General features: G+C 38.9%; 1 protein-coding gene across 6 annotated transcripts in view; it reads right to left on the reverse strand.

Annotated features, from left to right (window-relative positions):
- The window catches only part of heatr5a (HEAT repeat containing 5a), a 181,100-nt gene that overhangs the window by 100,758 nt on the left and 60,496 nt on the right, over nucleotides 1–19,846 (reverse strand). For all 6 annotated transcript variants that reach the window (XM_041214493.1, XM_041214495.1, XM_041214496.1 and 3 more), the window contains 6 exons: nucleotides 16,815–16,967; nucleotides 15,667–15,766; nucleotides 14,998–15,107; nucleotides 6,592–6,755; nucleotides 2,695–2,870; nucleotides 1,923–2,028 (listed from right to left, as the gene is read on the reverse strand). In XM_041214493.1, the coding sequence (XP_041070427.1) occupies nucleotides 1,923–2,028; nucleotides 2,695–2,870; nucleotides 6,592–6,755; nucleotides 14,998–15,107; nucleotides 15,667–15,766; nucleotides 16,815–16,967 (809 nt within the window). The remainder of the gene's footprint in view (nucleotides 1–1,922; nucleotides 2,029–2,694; nucleotides 2,871–6,591; nucleotides 6,756–14,997; nucleotides 15,108–15,666; nucleotides 15,767–16,814; nucleotides 16,968–19,846) is intronic.

Raw genomic sequence — 19,846 nt, forward strand, 5'->3', positions numbered from 1 at the left:
TTAAATAAAACATTATGGGTCCCTAACTGGATCTCAACTTGGAGCCAAGGAACATAACACATCCAAAAGAGGGCACATCCAACCATGCAGTACACCCTCAGCACTGCACAGACTCGTCAGTCTGGATTATGTCCTGAAGCCTCAAGGATGGGACTTGAACCCACAAATTTCTGCCTCTGGAGATGAAAAGGGCCAGCACACTGAGCAATGACTGACACCCTGGAGAAGCAATCAGCAATATATATGGAAAAGCTAATATCAACCTATGTAAGAAAGGAATCATGAACCAAGATTAGAATGTCAGGCTGAAGATAAATGGTCCCAAAAGTGCATGCTAATAGAAAAATTCAAGTAGCCAATTCTAGCTCAGTATCAATGAAAGGCAAAAGAAAATTACAAACACAAAGCTGAAGAAAATGAGCATTAACAACTGCTACAATGCCCAAGTGGAGGAAAAGGATAGATAAAATATGAATGCATTTCGACTGGTGGAGAAAGGCTTGTTGATATAACCCACAACTCAGTGCACAACTTTCTGAAATCTAGTACTAACTTTTGAAGAAAATTAGTTTGGTGAATACTTAAGGGTTTTTTTAGTCACGTAATTCTGATGGATGAGTATAATCCTGCAATTCTAACTAAGAATATTTGGAAATTGTGATTAGAAAGGAAGAATATCATTGAGTACAAAGTCAATTAATGTTAAGGGACTGTTTTCTGAAAGCAGCTCCAATCAATTTAAGGGGGTAGTGTGATAGGGTCAATGGTTGCCAGAGAGTGGTTGCGGGTTGGCTGTGCTGCTGGCAGATGTGGTGTGCATGTGCAAGGGGGCCAAGGTTGGGCATTGCTGGGATGCTGGTCCATTTTCTGAAAGGGCATGAAACAGGACCATGTGACCCACAGCACAACATAAATGGGTCAGGTGACCAGATCCACTGAAAAGGAAAAGCAGGGAGAGGGGTTGTGGCTCAGCTGGAAATGACAACCAAGGTGGCTGGATCCTGGAGCTGAGCTGGGGGGTTGTTGGAAAAATGTACCTTTCAGTGAAAACTGTAACTGTGGAACTCCAGTGGAGTAAAGCTGCTGTTGGATGGGAATTGGTGGCTAAATCTTGAACAAAAGGAGCAAGAATTCTGTCTGAGGAAGTTCAGAGTTTTGAAGGACTTTGTGGCTGGAATTGGTGTCATATCTGCTAAGTGGACTGCATAGGAAATCTGAGAGTCTACTTTTGCTGTATCTGTTAATTAATGTGCAATTTATAGTTTATATTGGCCATAATTTGCCTGTTAATTTGTGTTTATGTTAATTTTGGTTTGATTGTTAAAATAGAAGTTATAAAAAGTGAAATTCTGCTAATTGGTTTTCTTGTTGGGGTAGTTTGGTAAATTCTGTTCTTTTGGTCTGTTGGTTTCTTCAGGCCCAAGAATGCGAAACCCAAAATCAGTTGGCTGAAAAAGTCAACCATTTTGTAGACTAAAGCTTAAAATTCCTGCCAATATCTCTACATTTATGCATTTTACATTGTTTTAGGTCATTAAGATAAGGGAGAGAGTATTAGTGATATGGAGTCCACTTGTTTTGGAGTCCACAAATTGAGCACTCTCAGGGACAGTACACAGATGTAGATCAATACACTCCTAATTTTGCCTCATTGTGGGTTAATCAAAAACCTTGGAAGAGCCACAGGTTTATCATCTTAATGATTATTTTCAATAACATAATTATGGTCAACTTTCAACAAACATTCAGCACTCGGAAGCTGGGTGATCATTTCTTATATTTAGGTTGTCAAATTAATTTCATACACTGCTCTTTACTGTCACAAAGCCTGAGCTCATTTCAAATCCAAGTTCTGTAATTTCAAATTAGTGAACAGTTTAAAGCTTTTATCCTTACAGAGTATATGAAAACAGTATACTTACCTTCAATCCAGAGCAGAATGCAGCAAAAACATTTAGCTGTACAGTTTGCTGCTTTGATCCTTTAGTTTGCTTTATGGACTCTGTAAATTGATCCAATATCTGTGCTCTAGGGAAAAACGAATGCAAGTCTACAAATGTTACCTATGGATTTGGATATTTACATTGAAAAGCTAAACAAGTCAAAATCTAAGTAATAATCCCAACATATGCCAATTGAAAAATTGAGATTTTGTGTATATGACATTAATATTCTTCAATATTTACTCCCAACTGGTGCAAGTAGATACAAGCTTCCATTTAGAATTTAATCTTTATGAAATACTTTTGCAAACTGTTGAAAATCACTACAAATAAAAATTCACACAATGAATAAAATTAAGATTTTGATACAAACCTATGTAAAAACAGGACAAATCTATTGAAATGGATTGTGGAGCTTTTCGACAATGAGTAGACAAAATTGAGAAACTGTTTAAAAAACTGATTTTCTATTCACTGCAATTCTGTTCACCATTTGCACATAGCACATGGTAGCCCAATGCATTGCATTAAAGTTATAACAATCAGCTACAAACTTGAAAAGCAGAGGACAGAAGAATCATTTTTGCACACTAATGTTTGGGGAAGCATCTCAGATGGAGAAGAAATTACCAAGGGTATAACTGTTCAACCAAATTATTTTACTTGTTACAAAATATATTTCCGTGACAATATTTGAACTTAACAAATGTGTAACACACAGAACAAAGTCACAAATGCTAGAAATCAACACCTGTGCTTAACATCCACACAAGGGAATATCACTCCAAAAAGGTCAACTGCTGCTCGGATCATAGACAGTACTGGAGGAAGAGGTGTGGGTACAAGTTCCCCATCCGCTAATCTCTCATAGATGGTAAAGGAATCATGTTCAAGGCTTCCACCTCCCAAGATACCACCCAGCTTTAACTGTTAAGGAAAAAAGACAATCTTAGGCAAATATCTGTAAATTCAATACATGCAACTAAATAGATGTTCACTTAATTAAAGGTTTGACAAAGTATTAAAAATCCATGCAGATTCCTATTTGATACCTATCATAAATAGGAATAAGCTGCACAAAAGGTTTTTTATATTAAGTCTACTAATTGGGATTTCATTCTCATGGGGGAATTTATACTTGGTTTGTAGCTAAGTGACAGTTCAACAAAATCTACTGGTGCATTATTCAGCTAGCCAGAAGGGAAAATATGCACAAAGTTAGAGAGAGAAAAGGAAAGAGCAAGGCTAGGCAAACAGAAGATAAGTTTGCATGTCATGCTCATTGGAGAATCAATTAACCAGCAGAGATAGCATGCTTAGGAAAGGTATGGCATTCTCTAAAGTGGCCATGTGCTTTTCAGGTGCAAGGACTGATTGAAGTGAGTGGTTGACGTGAAAATTGAATTCCAAGAAATTCTGGTTACTTTGCCAAGAAGTGCAAATTAAATCATGAATGAGGAGGGGAACAGAACTCAACAAGTGGTTGAAGAGCTTTGACAAATGGATGGCTAGACAACTGGAGAACATTTTCGAATGAAGGTACAATTTTTAGGAGGAATGTTGCTTATTTCAACTGGACTGGTGCTCAGGCATCAGCCAAGCAGATGGAGGCAGAGATTGTGAAAGCCAATTATATCCTAAGATGTGGTGCCCAGGACTGCTCATAGTACTCCAACTGTAGTCTGACATGGCCTTTGTACAGCTGAAGCATGACTTCAGCCCCTTGAATCCTGGTCCTCTAGACAAAGGTCAGCATTCCATTAGCTGTTTTGATTATTTTCTGTGCCCATTCATGACATTTTAACGAGCTTTGTGCCTGCACTCTCCCCAACCAAACTAATCCCCCATCTCTTTGCCCCAAGCCTATTTAGACCTCCGTTGTTTCCAGCTTTTCACCATTTCGAAAGTAGCCTGTTCCATCCTTTTTAGGTCCAAAGTAAATAGCCTTAGCAATACTTTCTTGACTAGCTAAGTGACATGCACAATTTTCCAATCTCGAGTGCATAGTTCCTGAATTGAGAATTTGGAAGAACATATTTAAGGAATCTGCACCTTATTCTTTTGAACCATCTGGCCCTGGAGGTTTGTTAGTCTTTAATGCCATTAATTTCTCCATTACCTGCTTACTTTAATTTTGTTGAGTCCCTGATTCATTGTTTCTTGTGCTGTTTGGCATGCTGACCTCCTTCTCTACTGTAAGTACTGATACAATGTAATTATTCAGTGTGTCCCCATTTCCTTATTTTCATTGACAACATCGCTGTTAACAGTTTAACAATTCTCAAGGCACCCACATTGCTTCTGACTATCCTGTATTTCTGAAAGTAATTGCTATTTTTGTGTTGATTTTGATATCCCTTGTAAACTTCTTTTCATGCTCTCTTTTTGCAGCTCTTAATGGTTTTTCTTTTAAACATGGTTCTACTTTTTCCCCATTCACAAGGACGTGTGCTAATTAATATATTTTTCTCTTAGTTTTAAGCTGCTTCTTACCTTTTCCATTGTTCATGGCTATCTTTTTTAGCAAGTAGAATGCTTGCCCTTTAGGAATGTAAACTGGATCTGAATCACATACATTTTTTTTTTAACACCTGCCATTTTACCCATTAACAGATTTGCCCTGTTCACTTTAGCCTTACCTAAATCTAGAATCTTATGATCGCTATTAGATAAATGTTCATGGACCATTAGACTTTTAGAACCATAGAAAAGCCACAGCACAGAAGGAGGCCATTTGGCCCATCCTGTCCATGCCAGCCCCAGAATACCCAGGTGCTCTTCCTAATTCCACCTTCCTGCACCCAGCCCATAGCCCTGCAGCTTACAGCACTTTAGGTGCAGATCCAGGTACTTTTTAAAAGAGTTTAAAGTTTCTGTCTCTACCACCAACTTGGGCAGTGAATTCCAGACACCCACTACCTTCTGCGTAAAAAAGTTCTTCCTCATGTCCCCCCTACACCTTCTGCCACTTATCTTGAATCGATGTCCCCTGGTTCTAGAATTCTCCATCAAGGGAAACAATTTTATCCTGTCCACTCTATCTATTCCCCTCATAATTTTGCACACCTCGATCAAGTCACCTCTCGGCCTTCTTTGTTCTAAGGAAAGTAACCCCAACCTATCCAATCTCTCCTTGTAGCTACACTTTTCTAACCCTGGCAACATTCTTGTAAACCTCCTCTGCACTCTCTCCAGAGCTATTACCTCCTTCCTGTAATGTGGTGACCAGAACTGCACACAATACTCCAGTTGTGGCCTCACCAGTGTTTTATACAATCCCAACATTATATCCTTCCTTTTATATTCTATACCTCTGCCAATGAAGGAGAGCATTCCATATGCCTTCTTTAGAACCTTGTCTTCTTGAACTGCTGCCTTCAGGGACCTGTGTACTTGTACGCCAAGATCTCTCACTTCATCTACCCCTCTTAGTATATTCCCATTTATTTTGTAATCCCTGTAACTGTTTGACCTCCCTAAAAGTATGACCCCACACTTCTCTATGTTAAAATCCATCTGCCACTTTACCGCCCACTCCACCAACCCATCTATATCGTTTTGAAGATCATGACTATCCTCTACACTATCCCTTACTCAGCCAATCTTTGTGTCATCTGCAAATTTCCCAATCGTGCCCCCCATGGGCACGATTAACTAAACCTGACTAAATTACTAAATCTAATATGCCTGCCATATTAGTTCTAGGGTAGACTGTTGGAGAAGACTGAAGAGGCTAGAGCTCTTTTATCAAAAAATGAGAAATGTTGAGAGGTAACCTGATAGAAGTCTTTAAAATGATGGAGGTTCAATCGGGCAGACATAGTAAAGGTGTTTGTACTCGTAGTGGATTCAAAACTAGAGGCCACAAATACAAGATAGTAACTAATAATTCCAATAGGGAATTCAGGAGAAACATCTTTACAAAGAGTGTGGTTAAAATACGTTATCACAAGGAATAGTTTATGCAAATAGCATCTTTCCATTTACGAGAAAGCTACTTAAGCAGGTGGGAGAAAAAAAAAGTTATAAGTAGTCAATTGGGAATACAGAACTTGAGTATTGCTGAATAAATAGACAAATTGTCGAGGTTTTTCGTCTTGCACTCATCAGGATAGACGCAAGGGGCTGATTGGTTGGCAAGTGGACACTGACTGGTCGAAGCGATGCCATGGACAATGCACCAGGGAACTGTTATTCCTCCAAATGTTTATTTAATTTTAAAAAAGGCAAGTTGACTCTGATTGGTCGAGGCATTGCTTTGGGAAATTCACCAGGGAACTATCGTTTCCCCATACTTTTGTTTAATTGAAAAAGATGCAACGCCTCAACACGTTCTTTCTTCTTGCATAGGACAGGGCCTTGCATACGAATACGAATGTAGTTTCTAGCAAGCCTAAGGTGAGCCACATTGAGAGCTTGGCTAATAATCATAAATTGGCTGTTAGTGTAATTCTGAGCATGCTCTCGGAATTGTTCAGTAGGTACTGTCCAATCATGGAATGACACGTAATGTTGGACACTAGGTCACGAGTTTTGCAAGCAGGGGCTGATCGGCTATGGTCAGTACTCTGTCTGGTGCAAACAGCCAAAGGGATGTGCTGTTTAGAGCAGTGCTCATATTTTTCAAAGAGTCTTCCATGTACAATACCTGCTCCTCAATAAATCGGTGATCAGTTTCCTGTAACCAGGCGCCAAGTAGCAAAGCATCATCCTGATGACAGAGGGATGGAAGCAAGAAGGTAGCAGCAAACAACTGATTATCAGCCAGAGTCAATTCAGCAATCAACTCTTTCAGAACAGAATTAAAAATCCCTGTGGTTAAGAAACAACAAGTTTTCAAAAAGTTAATATTGCTCCTTTTCACAAATGTAATCTTTTATTTTACAAATTATAGCACGTGTTATGACCGAAGCAGTTGGTACAGCTGAGTTATTTAAAAATCCCAGAGGGAAACTTTAAACAACTGCAACTATAATTTTAAGTGTTATGAGATGCGACTCTAAATTCAGGAATCAGACCACCAGTTCTCAAGGTTTTACAATAAGACTAAATGAAACATTTTATTAATTTATACAGGTTAAAATATATATACACATGGCTACAAATTACTACTCTCATAACTTTTAACAAATTCCCAAACTAATCTCCATTCAGGCAACAGAAACCCAAAGACTTAACCAAACATCTGGCAAAGCATTTTCACCTTACAAATTCAAAATGAGGTCTTTCACTTTGGTTCCTGTGGAGCCAGATGGAGGCTTACAGCTGCCTTTGATCTCACATTGCCTCTGCTCTGCATACCCAAAAACTGAAGTTATACTACCACCCCATTGAATGTAATTCCTCAATGCATCATCAACATCTGAACTAAATCTCTATAACAATAAAACCCCTTTCATAGTACCAATTTTATTAGTAATATAAGCATATTGCTTGGTATCCGCTAGATAGGTGTCAGTTTTCACCCCACTTCTTAAATGCTCTATTCAAAAATTGCAAATACACTTATCTCTCTTACATATCAAAAGTATACATCAAAGCACCCAGACCAGTTGGCTTTAATCCAGTTAGGACACACCTACAGACTAAACCTCTATTTTAAAAGAAAAATATTTTCCAAAATATTATGTACATTAATAGCTTCATAACAGCATGGTTAATCAATCATATCTTTGAAACCATTAAATTACTCTTGTAATGTAGGAAACACAAAGGTCAATATGCGCACAGCAAACTCCTAACAGAAACAAGACAATGATGAGATAATCTATTGATTGTGGGGTAAATATTGGCCAGGACATAGGGAGAACCTTACTCCTTTTTGGACAGTGCCATGGATCAGAGGGTAAATGTTATTTAATATTGCAATCAAATGATAATGCTGCAACCACTTCCTCACTATGGTACTGAGTGTCAGCCTAGATTAAATGTACCTGTCTCTGGAGTGGGACTAAACTCGCCCATCTGGAAGAGTGCTACCACTGAACCAAAGCTGATAATTACAAGAAGCAAACTACACTTATCTTGATCAGAATTAATATGCTGCATTTAAATTTCACCCTATCAAAGAATTAACAAGTATTTTCATTTCTTCTGTTACCAGTCTGTTCATTTCTTACTTTTGTCTCTGTGCTCCATCATCTTTGGGGAGAGAAAGAAAGTGAGAATTGTAGTGAACAATGCTACAACTAAGTGGGAGGGATGATTCACAGAAACCTCGATTTTTTTCTCCCTACGTCATTGCATTTAGTTTATGTTTGCACTTTATATTAAATCTCCAAATATGGCAAGTACAAAGCTGAATAAGCATTGTTAATAATCAGGAATAGGGGTGTAAAGAAGGTGTACTCTAAATCCACAATGTTCAAAAGACTCGAGAGAGTCATTCACTTTGTTTGCGAAAAGGGGAGGGGATAAAGTGTTTTGTTGGGAGTGACGTTTAGTTTGCGATTTAATTATGAATGTTACATTACTCTTCTATTAAAGAATATATTGTTGGGTGGGTGAAGACCTACAACAACAGCTGTATATCAATTTGTTTTGCCATGATCTGACTAGGTAGAATTTGTTGCATGAAAGTGACTGAGGAGAAAATTAAATGGTGGGGTGGTGGGGGGGGATGTTTTGTGGTGGTTTGAATAACGATTACACAAAATGATGAATTGACTTCTGATCGGCAGAAAACAAGCTGAACAGCCACAAGAAATGTTGTTATAAAGATATATGACGGCATGTGTCATCATCTGTTCCTGCTGGTCCAAATCTAGCAATAGGATTTAATTGGAAAAAGCTGTCATACCTTATAGATACAGCACTCATGCAATTTCAATAAAGAAGTTCTGTGACAAACTACTTCATTGCAAACATGTGTGTTGCAGATACAAAGATGTAAACAGACCAAAGAATGCAGTTAGAACAAGAACACAACAAATGCTTTCATATGCAACATATGACACCTAAGATATTGTATGTTTAGTTCCATTTAAATCCAACTTCCTGCCATTTGATTGCACACCAGTGCAGTTCAGTTCAAATTTGACAACTTACACAGGGCCACAGGAAACCAAACAAAGATAACACAAAATCTCAATGCCAGCTCAAATAATATGGCCATTACAACTAATGAAAAATTGATTATTCTATTATGCAGTTACTTACAGACTTCTTAATCAAAATGTGCAAATAATATGATTAACAAAACAGTAGACACACAATATATATGTAACTCTAACTTAAAGTCAGGACTAAATGTCAGGAGACTAGTGATATAACCAGTCTAGAGTAACTTAATTTCCCTCAGCAACCAAATTTATGTCTCCATATATTTATGCTTATCAGCAGTCATTTAAAATAAGTAGTGTGCAACATGGAATGTATTGCTGGCAGAAACTAACAAAGAAAGATGCCTCATAAATCTGACCATTGGTTGCTGGAACCACAAAAATATTTATGTAAACTGCACTGTGGGACCGACAGTTAAGTTAAAAATTTCTTAGTCTCAAATTTCTTAGTGCTGGAACAAGTCTGACTCAGCAATGAATAAAAGAAAAATATTGTAGGAATTTCTGCATTATTACAACATTTATTGAGTTTTGTCGCTATCTCCCCAATTTGGCAAAAAATGATTTTCCTCTAATATGGAATTTGATTTCTGTTCGTGGAATGTCAAGGGCTGCCACCACTACCTAACGTTGAAAAAAGGTTGCCAAGCCTTTACAGAAATGAAAATGAATGCATGTTGAACCATAATGGGAGAGTTAGAAGCAATGACTAAAAGCTAGACTAAAAAATTGTGTTTTTAAGAAGCATTAAAAAGTGGAGAAAATAGGGTCAAAGCAATTTAGAGGAGGATTTCCTAACAATAGGGCAAATTGTCGTTCTGACATCAATGATATATAAAATTAGAGGCAATGTGCAGAATAACTCACATTTATACAGCACCTTAATTTATACAGCATCCAAGGCGCTTTAATGGAGAGTTATGGAACAAGATTTGACATCAATGCTATGTTGAGGAGATATTAGACCAGAAAACCAAAAGCTTGGTCAAAGAAGTAGGTTTTAAGGAGTGTCCTAAAGGAGGAAACAAGGTAGACAGACTTAGGAGGAAATTCCAGAACTTCGAGCCTGGGAAAGCGAAGGAATGGTTGCCAACGGTGGTGAGATTAAATCGGGAATGCTCAAGAAGCCAGAATTCACAAATGTCTGTGGAGATGGTGTGCTGTCAGCAATTACAAGGCCATTGGAGGGGTTTGAAAACGAGGCTGAGCATTTTGAAACTTGACTGGGAGCTTATGGAGATCAATGAGGACAGGTGCTCTGGGTGAATAGAACTCAGCGTAACTTACGATATGAGCAACAGAGTTTTGAATAAGCTCAAGTTTGCGGAGGGTAAAACGTAGCCAGAAGTGCATTGGAATAATCAAGTCTAGAGGTAATAAAAAGCATCTTAAGGGTTACAGCAGCAGCTGAGCTGAGGCAGGGGGCAAGGTCAGGTGATGTTACAGATGTGGAAATAGACAGTCTTAGCGATGGGGCAGGTGTGTGGTAGAAAGTTCATCTCAAGTCAATTACAACAAGGCTGTGAAGGGTCCAGTTCAACTTTGGACAGTTGCCAGGTAGGACGGACAGAGGTGATGTGAAGGGAATGGAATGTGTGATGAGGACTTTTTAATTGAAGGAACTTTCAACTTTCCAAAATTGGATGTCAGACAAACAGGCTGACAATTTAGAAAGAAATGAGGGGGCAAGAGAGGTGGTGGTGAGATACAGCTAGATATCAGCAATGTACACTTGGAAACTGATTTGATTTTGGAAGATGTGAAGGAGAGGCAACATATACATAGAGAAAAGAAGACGCTGAGGATAGATCATTCAGGGACACCAGAAGTAATGGTACAAAAGCACAAAGAAAGCTTTTTAGGTGGTTCTCTGGCTATACTGGGATAAATAAGAATTAAAACAAGCAAGTGCAGTTCCACACATACATATAGTTGGCAGTGAAGTGTTGGGAGCAGAATTGCATAGTCAAACATGTCAAAGACTGCAGGCTTATCAAGGAGGACGAGGAGGGATGCTTTACCTTTGTCACACTTACACAGGATGACATTTGTGACTTTGGTAAGAACAGTTTCTGTACTATGATGTGGCATAAACCTGGTTGGATGGATGGATGGATTCAAACAAGAAGTTCTGAGCAAGACGGGCACAAAGTTGCATCATGGGCATCATGTTCAAGGGCTTGGAAAGACAAGGAACGTTCGAGAAGGGGCAGGTAGTTTGCAAGCATAGAGGGCAAATGTTGTTTTTTGAGAGGGGTGATAATGGCAAATTTGATAAGGGATAGGAGGAGATAGCACCCGAGGGGAGATACCCGTTAATATCAGCTAACAGAGGAGCGGGAAAGGGAATTAGTGTGGTCAACAGTTTAGTAGGAATAGGGTCTAGAGAGCAAGAGATGGATCTCATCAACAAAATGTGCTTAGAGAGGGCAGAATAAGTGGGCCAAAGGTGATGAATCCGATGTAAACTTGAAGGAGGTTGCAAGGTAGAGTAGGGGGAGACTGAGGATTTAAAATTGAGGATTAATTTAAATTTCAATACACTGTTTAACAGGGAGCTGATCTAGGTCAATGATTTTGAGGTAATGGATCATCACAACCTGCTGCAGGCCAAGTGACTGTATTTTGGACCAGCTGAAGTTTATGGAAGGTGAAGAACGAGATGTAAATAAGCTGGATAATGGAAAAATTCAGTCCGAGAGAACAAAAAGATCTCCTGTATGACTTTGAAAATAGGTTCTTAGAAACAGAAGGATTGACCTTCACTTTTTCCTTGTATTGCTTTTTGGTCTGGTATTTACAAAACAAAAACCCTCAAAGATAAAACCTATTTCTCCATACCCAAACCACCACTGTCTCTAAGCCCTGTTACTCATATTCTTCGGCATAAATAGGAACACATTCATTAATCTTCAAGATGCAAGGTCTGTACTCCACATAAAAACAGTTTGATGATCTGATTTTGTGGAGTCAATTATGCTTTCTCTGATCTAATAAGAAATTCTAAAAAATGTGGTCTTTATTTTTGGAATACCTATTTCTGGGGGAAATGGTAATGGGATTGTTTGGGAGAGGCATTGAGGGTGACTTCTGCGATTCTGAATCACTGTTCCCTGGTTTATTGTGTTGATTGTCTTTTGATCTTGTTATAGAGTCTTCCTCCTGAATATTTATTTTACAATGCCCTGTAAACTTTACAAATTTAAGGCTGTAATTGTAATATTTATTCAACTTTACTGAGTAATTAGTTGGTTGCTTGTTGGGCTCAGGATTTGTCAGTGATATTAAACTGCTCATATTCATTACTTTTGCACCATGTTATCTTTAAATGGGTGATTTTAATGGGCACATAGACTGGACTAATCAAATTGGCAAGGGTAGCCTTGAGGGAAAGTTCATAGAGTGTATTACAGATTGTTTCTTGGAGCAATATGTTGTGGAACCAACCAGGGAGCAGGTTATTCTTGATTTGGTTTTGTGTAATGAGATGGGATTAATTAATGATCTCAAAGTAAAGGATCCTCTTGGGAAGAGTGATCATAGCATACTAGAATTTCAAGTTCAGTTTGAGAGCAAGAAACTTGAGTCCCACACTAGTGTTCTGGAGTTAAACATAGGCATGAGGGCAGATTTGGCCCTTGTGGACTGGGCAGGAAGACTACAAGATAGGACAGTTGATGAACAGTGGCAGATATTTAAGGAGATATTCAATTCCTCCCAAGTAAAATATATCCCAATGAGGAAGAAAGATGGTAAGAGGGGGGAAATGCATTCAAGGCTAAGCAAGGAAGTTAAAGATAACTTAAAGGCAAAAACTAAGGCATACCAAATTGCAAAGGTCAGTGGCAGGCTGGAAGATTGGGAAGCTTTTAAAGATCAACAAAGGGTTACTAAAAAATAATAAAAAGAGCAAAGGTAAATTATGAAAGGAAACTAGTGCAAAATGTGAAAACTGATAGCAAAAGCTTCTACAAGTATATAAAAGGAAAGAGAGTAGCTAAAGTGAATGCTGGTCTCTTGAGGATGAGACTGGGGAGTTAACAGTGGGGAACGCAGAAATAGCAGAGATGCTTAATCAATATTTTGCCTCAGTTTTCACAGTGGAGGACACTAGTACCACCCCAATAGTAACAGCAGAGGGTATAGAGAAGGAGGAATTTAGAACAATCACCATCATTAGAGAAAAAGTACTGAGCAAACTATTGGGATTAAAGGGTGACAAGTCCTTAGGATGGCCTACATCCCAGGGTCGTAAAGGAAGTGGCAGCAGAGATAATGGATGCATTGGCTATAATATTCCAAAATTCCCTGGATTCTGGAAAGGTTCCAGTGGATTGGAAAAATGCTAATATAACACCCTTATTCAAAAATTTGGCCGGGGGGGGGGGGGGTGGGGCAGAAAGTAGGAAACTATAGACCAGTTAGTTTAACTTCTGTCATTGGGAAATTGTTGGAATCCATTATTAAGGAAGTAGTAATGGGGCATTTGGAAAGTCAAAATGCAATCCATCAGAGTCAGCATGGTTTTATGAAGAGTAAATCGTGCTTGACTAATTTGCTAGAGTTCTTTGAAGATGTGACAAGCAAAGTGGATAATGGGGATCCTGTAGATGTAGTATATCTGGACTTCCAGAAGGCCTTCGATAAGGTGCCGCACAAAAGATTAACACACAAGATAAGATCACACGGAGTTAGGGGTAATATTTTAGCTTGGATAGAGGATTAGCTAACCAACAGAAAGCAGAGAGACAGGATAAGTGGGTATTTTTCTGGATTGCAAGCTGTAACTAGTGGGGTGCCACAGGGTTCGGTCCTTGGGCCCCAACTATTTACAATCTTTATTAATGACTTGGATTCAGGGATAGAAAGTACAATAGCTAAATTTGCAGATGACACCAAAATAGATGGGAAAGTAAGTTGCAAAGAAGAAATTTACAAATGGATATGGACAGGTTAGGTGAATGGGCCAAAATTTGGCAGATGGAGTTTAACGTGGATAAGTGTGAGATAATCCATTTTGGTTGGAAGAATAAAAAGGCGACTTATTACTTAAATGGAAAGAAACTTCAGAACGCTTCAGTGCAGAGGGATCTGGGTGTCCTCGTGCATGAGTTGCTGAAAGCTGGTATGCAGGTACAGCAGGTAATAAGGAAGGCAAATGGAATTTTGGCATTTATTGCTAAAGGAATAGAATATTAAAAATAGGGAAGTGTTGTTGCAACTGTACAAGGCATTGGTGAGACCGCTCCTGGAGTACTGTGCACAGTTTTGGTCTCCTTACTTGAGGAAGGATGTAATTGTACTGGAGGCGGTTCAGAGGAGGTTCACTAGATTGATTCCAGAAATGCGGGGCTTGTCTTATGAGGAGAGATTGAGCAGTTTAGGCCTATACTCGCTAGAGTTTAGAAGGATGAGAGGAGGTCTAATTGAAGTATATAAGACGCTAAAGGGGATAAACAAATTAGACATGGAACGGATGTTTCCCCTTGTGGGGCATTCTAGAATGAGAGGCCATAGTTTTAGGCTAAGGGGTGGTAGATTTAAATCAGAGATGAGGACGAATTACTTTTCTCAAAGGGTCGTAAATCTGTGGAATTCACTACCTCAGAATGCAGTGGATGCCGGGATGCTGAATAAATTTAAGGAGATAGACAGATTTTTAATTAGTAAAGGGAGAGGGTGGAAAATTGAAGTTGAGGCTGAAATGAGATCAGCCATGATCGTAATGAATGGCAGTGCAGGCTCAAGGGGCTGAGTTGCCTACTCTTGCTCCTAGTTCTTATGTCCATGAATTGCATGCATTCCCCAATTCTTAATTTTAAAAAAAATACACAAAATATAAAATAAATATAATAAAGAATGCCAATGGAAAGGAGGAAAAGAGAAAGAAAAATACATTTCCATACAACCTGATCCCACAAAACAACTTAACCATAGTCATAAGTGTGTATCAGATATTAGAAACTGAAATCATTAATTTCTATCAGACCCACCTTCATAGGTCTTGGGTGGCAGCAGAGCCAGAATCTCATACAACCGTTGCCTAAACACCACTGAAGCACTCTTCAAAGGAGCTCCATAGGATTTGTTAAGTGCAGGCAGTCTAAAAAAATATATTTACCACTTCAGGACACAAGTCAAATTATTGGAGAAAGGCAATTTATATAAATTGTTTTGTTATTTATTTCTACACCTTCTGTTACAAGTATCTTAGCCATCAAAAAAACACGAAAACTTCAGTGTTCTAGGCCCACTGAAAGAGAAGAGCTAACCACAAAGATCAACTGTACAGCTGACAAGTAGCAAATGCAACTCTTGGATTTAGGCTAACTTCAGTCGAAATGTTAACTTCTAATAACAAATATTTCGTAACACTGACATAAATTTGTACAATATATTTCAAATAAGCCCATTATGAAAAATAACCATTAGCAACTTTTTCGGTGGGAGGAGGAACTTTCTCATTGAAATTAGAGGCATTAATTTCAGCCTTTACCACAGCAGACTTATATTTTAAATCAATTATTTACAAAACACAAATAACATCTCACCAACCATGCATTTACAACAACATCCTTATGCAAAATTTTACAAGCAAAAGATTACATATAACTGTTTGAAAAATACAAATACCTCAAATGACTGGCTATAATACAACTTACTTTGTTGATAAAGCCACAGCGAAAGTAAGGAGTGGAAGGAGTCTCTCAATTACATCATCAGTCAACAAATCTCCGCAATGCAACACAAAGCTTTTCATTGCTAAAAAAAGAGATCAATACAAAGCTAACAATCTTTTTAGAATATTGTTTCAAACTCTACTAAAAAATATTGAGTTGTGAAAATGTAATCATAATAAAAATCAAAATAAAAACAAGGTGGTATCCATGCACTGAATTGTATCAAGATTCTGTAACTCAAATGCATAATGAATCTTAATGCTTTTGAGTTGTTGAGAGACATTTACATTTACAGCTTCTCTTTTTATTTCAGAAAAATATATTGTTAAAAAAAATCAGTACTCTGAAACAAAAGACAAAAAGAATGAACAAAGCAAATAAATGAGCAGATATGTCACCGTTCATTTTGGGTCACAGTATTCCAAAAGCATCCTATGAACAAGGTCCAATTGCTTTGCTTTGTAATGAGCCAGCACCCTCAAAACAGTTTGCTTTTTTAAAAACAGAAAAAACAACCAGTGACACTATAATCAACCCTTTAGCCAGAAGGGATAATTTGTCAATATCACTATTTCAGACTTCTTGCTTTTCCCCAAACAGGGAGACAGAAAATTGCACATCTCCCAATGTTAATATTGTCTTAATTAGCACATACAACTTAAACAATGACAAAATGAGTAATGGTTTCCTTTTTTTCTTCAATAAGCACAAAAAACATAGACAATGTATTAATGAAGGACTATTTTCTTCAGTTTTATGTTGCACCACTAAGAGTGTCCTTTATTACTACAATTTTTGCTCATTATATTAGATTATTCCAACTTGCTGCAATTAGTGCTCACATGATACAGATCGCACTTAGCAGTTAATTTCATTCTGAAACTAGATGGGCTAAGCAAAAGGTCTGCAACATAGTTATGGCCTGCACAGCTGAATCATGTTGCGCAAAGAGATAAATCATTTTCCTTTTCAACTGCAACAGAGGAGCCACTTTCATTATTCATTCTTACAATTACTGGACTTCCTCCCCAACTAAAAATGACTAAATGTGTTTGAAATAAGTACATCTGTGTTGCAAGCCAACAAGAATTTATTTTCAAACAGATCACTGACAGTCCCAAATATCATACCGCAGAGAGCTCCTGCACGTTCTTCCAGCGTCACCTGCCACGTGAAGCAGTCCCCACGACTCTTCTCCGTTTCCAAGTCCTTTGAAGATTGTGGGAATACACTTTTCCAAAGCAAGAGAATTCTTGGAAGATGGTGGTGAATGACTGCTGGCCCTGGAATTACAAATTGATCAAACAAAAAGTGTCAAGTTTGAAAAACCTGAAAATTGCAAATAGTTCACCCATTACAAAACTTGAGAACAAAGAAACATTAAAGAAATAACAGATAAGATCAATTATAAAGGGATATCTTTGACCAATGCTAAAATTTGTAATAATATGTTGCATAAGATGACAGCATGTTGCATTGAGCGAAATGTGCACTTGTTGCACCATTCTAGTTGAAGTTATGTTAGCGAGAGTTGAGGTTTATTTACATACATTGAGAGATTGGCAATTAGATATTTGTTGAAAGGCTCTCCTGTGCTAACACAGTTGGGGATGAGGTTCCTCTGTCCTTATGAAGAAGCACCAAGTGATGTTTCATTTCAAAACATTATGTACTAAGAGCGTGCAGGGATATCAGCGCAGCACTTGAAATCTATATCAAATATAGGGCAATATTTTTGAGAGCACAGAGATGAACAAGGATGAACCTGAATGCAAAAGGACTGAAGAGGAATGCAAAACCTCAAGCTCTGCAGTCAGTTGTGAACAGGAAACTCCATCTCCATCCTGATTGACAAGGTAAAGATTAACTGCCTAAAATATGATTTTAATGGGAATTGGAAAAACAGAATCAAATAATATCTCCTCTTGGATAGACCTGGGTTGTTTTCGTTGGAGCAGAGAAGACTGAGGGGGCAACCTGATCGAGGCGCACAAGATTATGAGGGGCACGGACAGGGTGGATAGGGAGCAGCTGTACCCCTTAGTTGAAGGGTCAGTCACGAGGGGACACAAGTTCAGGATGAGGAGCAGGAGGTTTAGGGGATGTGAGGAAAAACCTTTTTACCCAGAGGGTGGTGACGGTCTGGAATGTGCTGCCTGGGAGGGTGGTTGAGGAGGGTTGCTTCACATCCTTTAAAAAGTACCTGGAAGAGCACTTGGCACGTCATAACATTTAAGGCTATAGGCCAAGTGCTGGTAAATGGGATTAGGTAGGCAGGTCAGGTGTTTCTCATGTGTCGGTGCAGACTCGATGGGCCGAAGGGCCTCTCCTGCACTGTGAGATTCTGTGATTCTCTGACACTTGGGTAGGTGAGAAAGCTTAGCTTTTCCATCAAGCAGGGTTAGAGGGAGGGAGGCAACTGGTCAACAGTAAAAAAAAATTAACAATGTTGTCAGTAAGAGGGCAGGTGGGAAAGGTTGTGTATGGTGGGGAGAGAGCACAGAGGTTGGGAGGCTGGGGTGGTGGGGAGAGAGCACAGCAAGAGTGGTGAGGGTTAGGGATAAAAAGGGGAGGAATGAAAAAAATGCAGAATAGATTTGTAGGTGGGTGCCCAATGACTTTGCCTTGATGTTTCTCTTAACATCTGCATCTTTGTGATTATTCTTCCCCAGTCTTATTAATCTTTGTTTCCAGAATACGTATCTCGCCATCCACATCTGTGCTTACTTCAATTCTGAGTCTCCCAATAACATACTCCTTTACCTTGATGTGTGCTATCAATATTCTGCATCCACTGATTTCTCTGTCTCGACCCGCTTTCTCTGCCTTCTCCACCATCATTGATTTTGCATACCTGGTATGTTCTGGAAATCTATGAGCTAACCATATCTGCCTCAGATTTTTTTTTAAATGCAGCTGTCGCCTAGCCATGAAAGCAGCAATGATACTGCAGTTGTTTCACCAGCTGTCTCCTTTCTGTTGTGCAAAAAGTTGTAATGACAATGTGCGATGTTCCATCCTGGAAAAGCACAATATGAGCAGAGGACTGGTTTCGGACATTCAGCAAGTGCCAGAGGATGGAATAGATGGGGGAGAGTGGGTTTCCACATGGAACAGCTTCTTGAGTGGCCACAGGACACAGAATATTAGGTCAGCAAAGTTGTAAGTGTGACAAAACAGTGTGTTTGTGTGTAAACATAATCAAAGCAAGTTTTAATGTAAATTCCGAATTTAAAACATAGAACACACAAAAGGCCAGAGGTAAAATGTCAAAAAGCATGGGAGAAAGTACAAGGCTGAAGGAGGTTGGGGAAAGGCCGTAAAGTGATTAGAGCATCAGTTTAAGTGTAATGCCTCAAGGACCACAGAGCTAATGTAGGATGACGAGCGAGTAGGACTTTGTAAAGGATAGCATAAGGGCAGATATGTTTCAGATAAGCTGGTTTATGCAGGAGGTACTTATGGAATTGAACAAACTGGTGGTGAGGCAGAGTTGTACATCATCAGTATAGACATGAGAGTTAGTTCAGGGTCACAAAGAAATACAAGTAATTAACATAACACAGAAACACAGAGTAGGCCATTCAGCCCTTCGAGCCAGCTCCGCCATTCATTATGATCATGGCTGATCATCCAACTCAATAACCTGCTCCTGCTTTCTCCCCATACTCTTTGATCCCTTTTGCCCCAAGAGCTATATCTAGCTTCTTCTTGAAAACATACAATGTTTTGGTCTCAACTACTTTCTGTGTTAACGAATTCCACAGGCTCACCAGTCTCTGGATGAAGAAATTACAACATAATTACAGGCCATTTGTCCCAATAGATCCATGCCAGTGTTTAGGCTCCACACAAGCCTCCCCCTACCCTTCTTCTTTGAGCCCCATCAAGAAACCCTTCCATTCCTTTCTCACTTCTATATGCCTGCAGATGTTTGAGGTAGAAAAGGGACATAAATGCAGATCCATGGGTAGCAGCAGGTGTGGGGGGGGGGGGGGGTGCGATGGAGAAATAAGCCATTTCTACAGATACAATGGCTATGTGTGGATCAGACAAGAACCAAACAAATATAGTTCTATAGAGATGGATAGCAAAGTAGTCAAGAAGGAAGGCGGCATACTCTTGTAACAAATGTTGCATTTGCAACATAATCACAGCAAGT

Source organism: Carcharodon carcharias, chromosome 20, assembly GCF_017639515.1.
Source record: "Carcharodon carcharias isolate sCarCar2 chromosome 20, sCarCar2.pri, whole genome shotgun sequence".
Lineage (NCBI taxonomy): Eukaryota > Metazoa > Chordata > Chondrichthyes > Lamniformes > Lamnidae > Carcharodon > Carcharodon carcharias.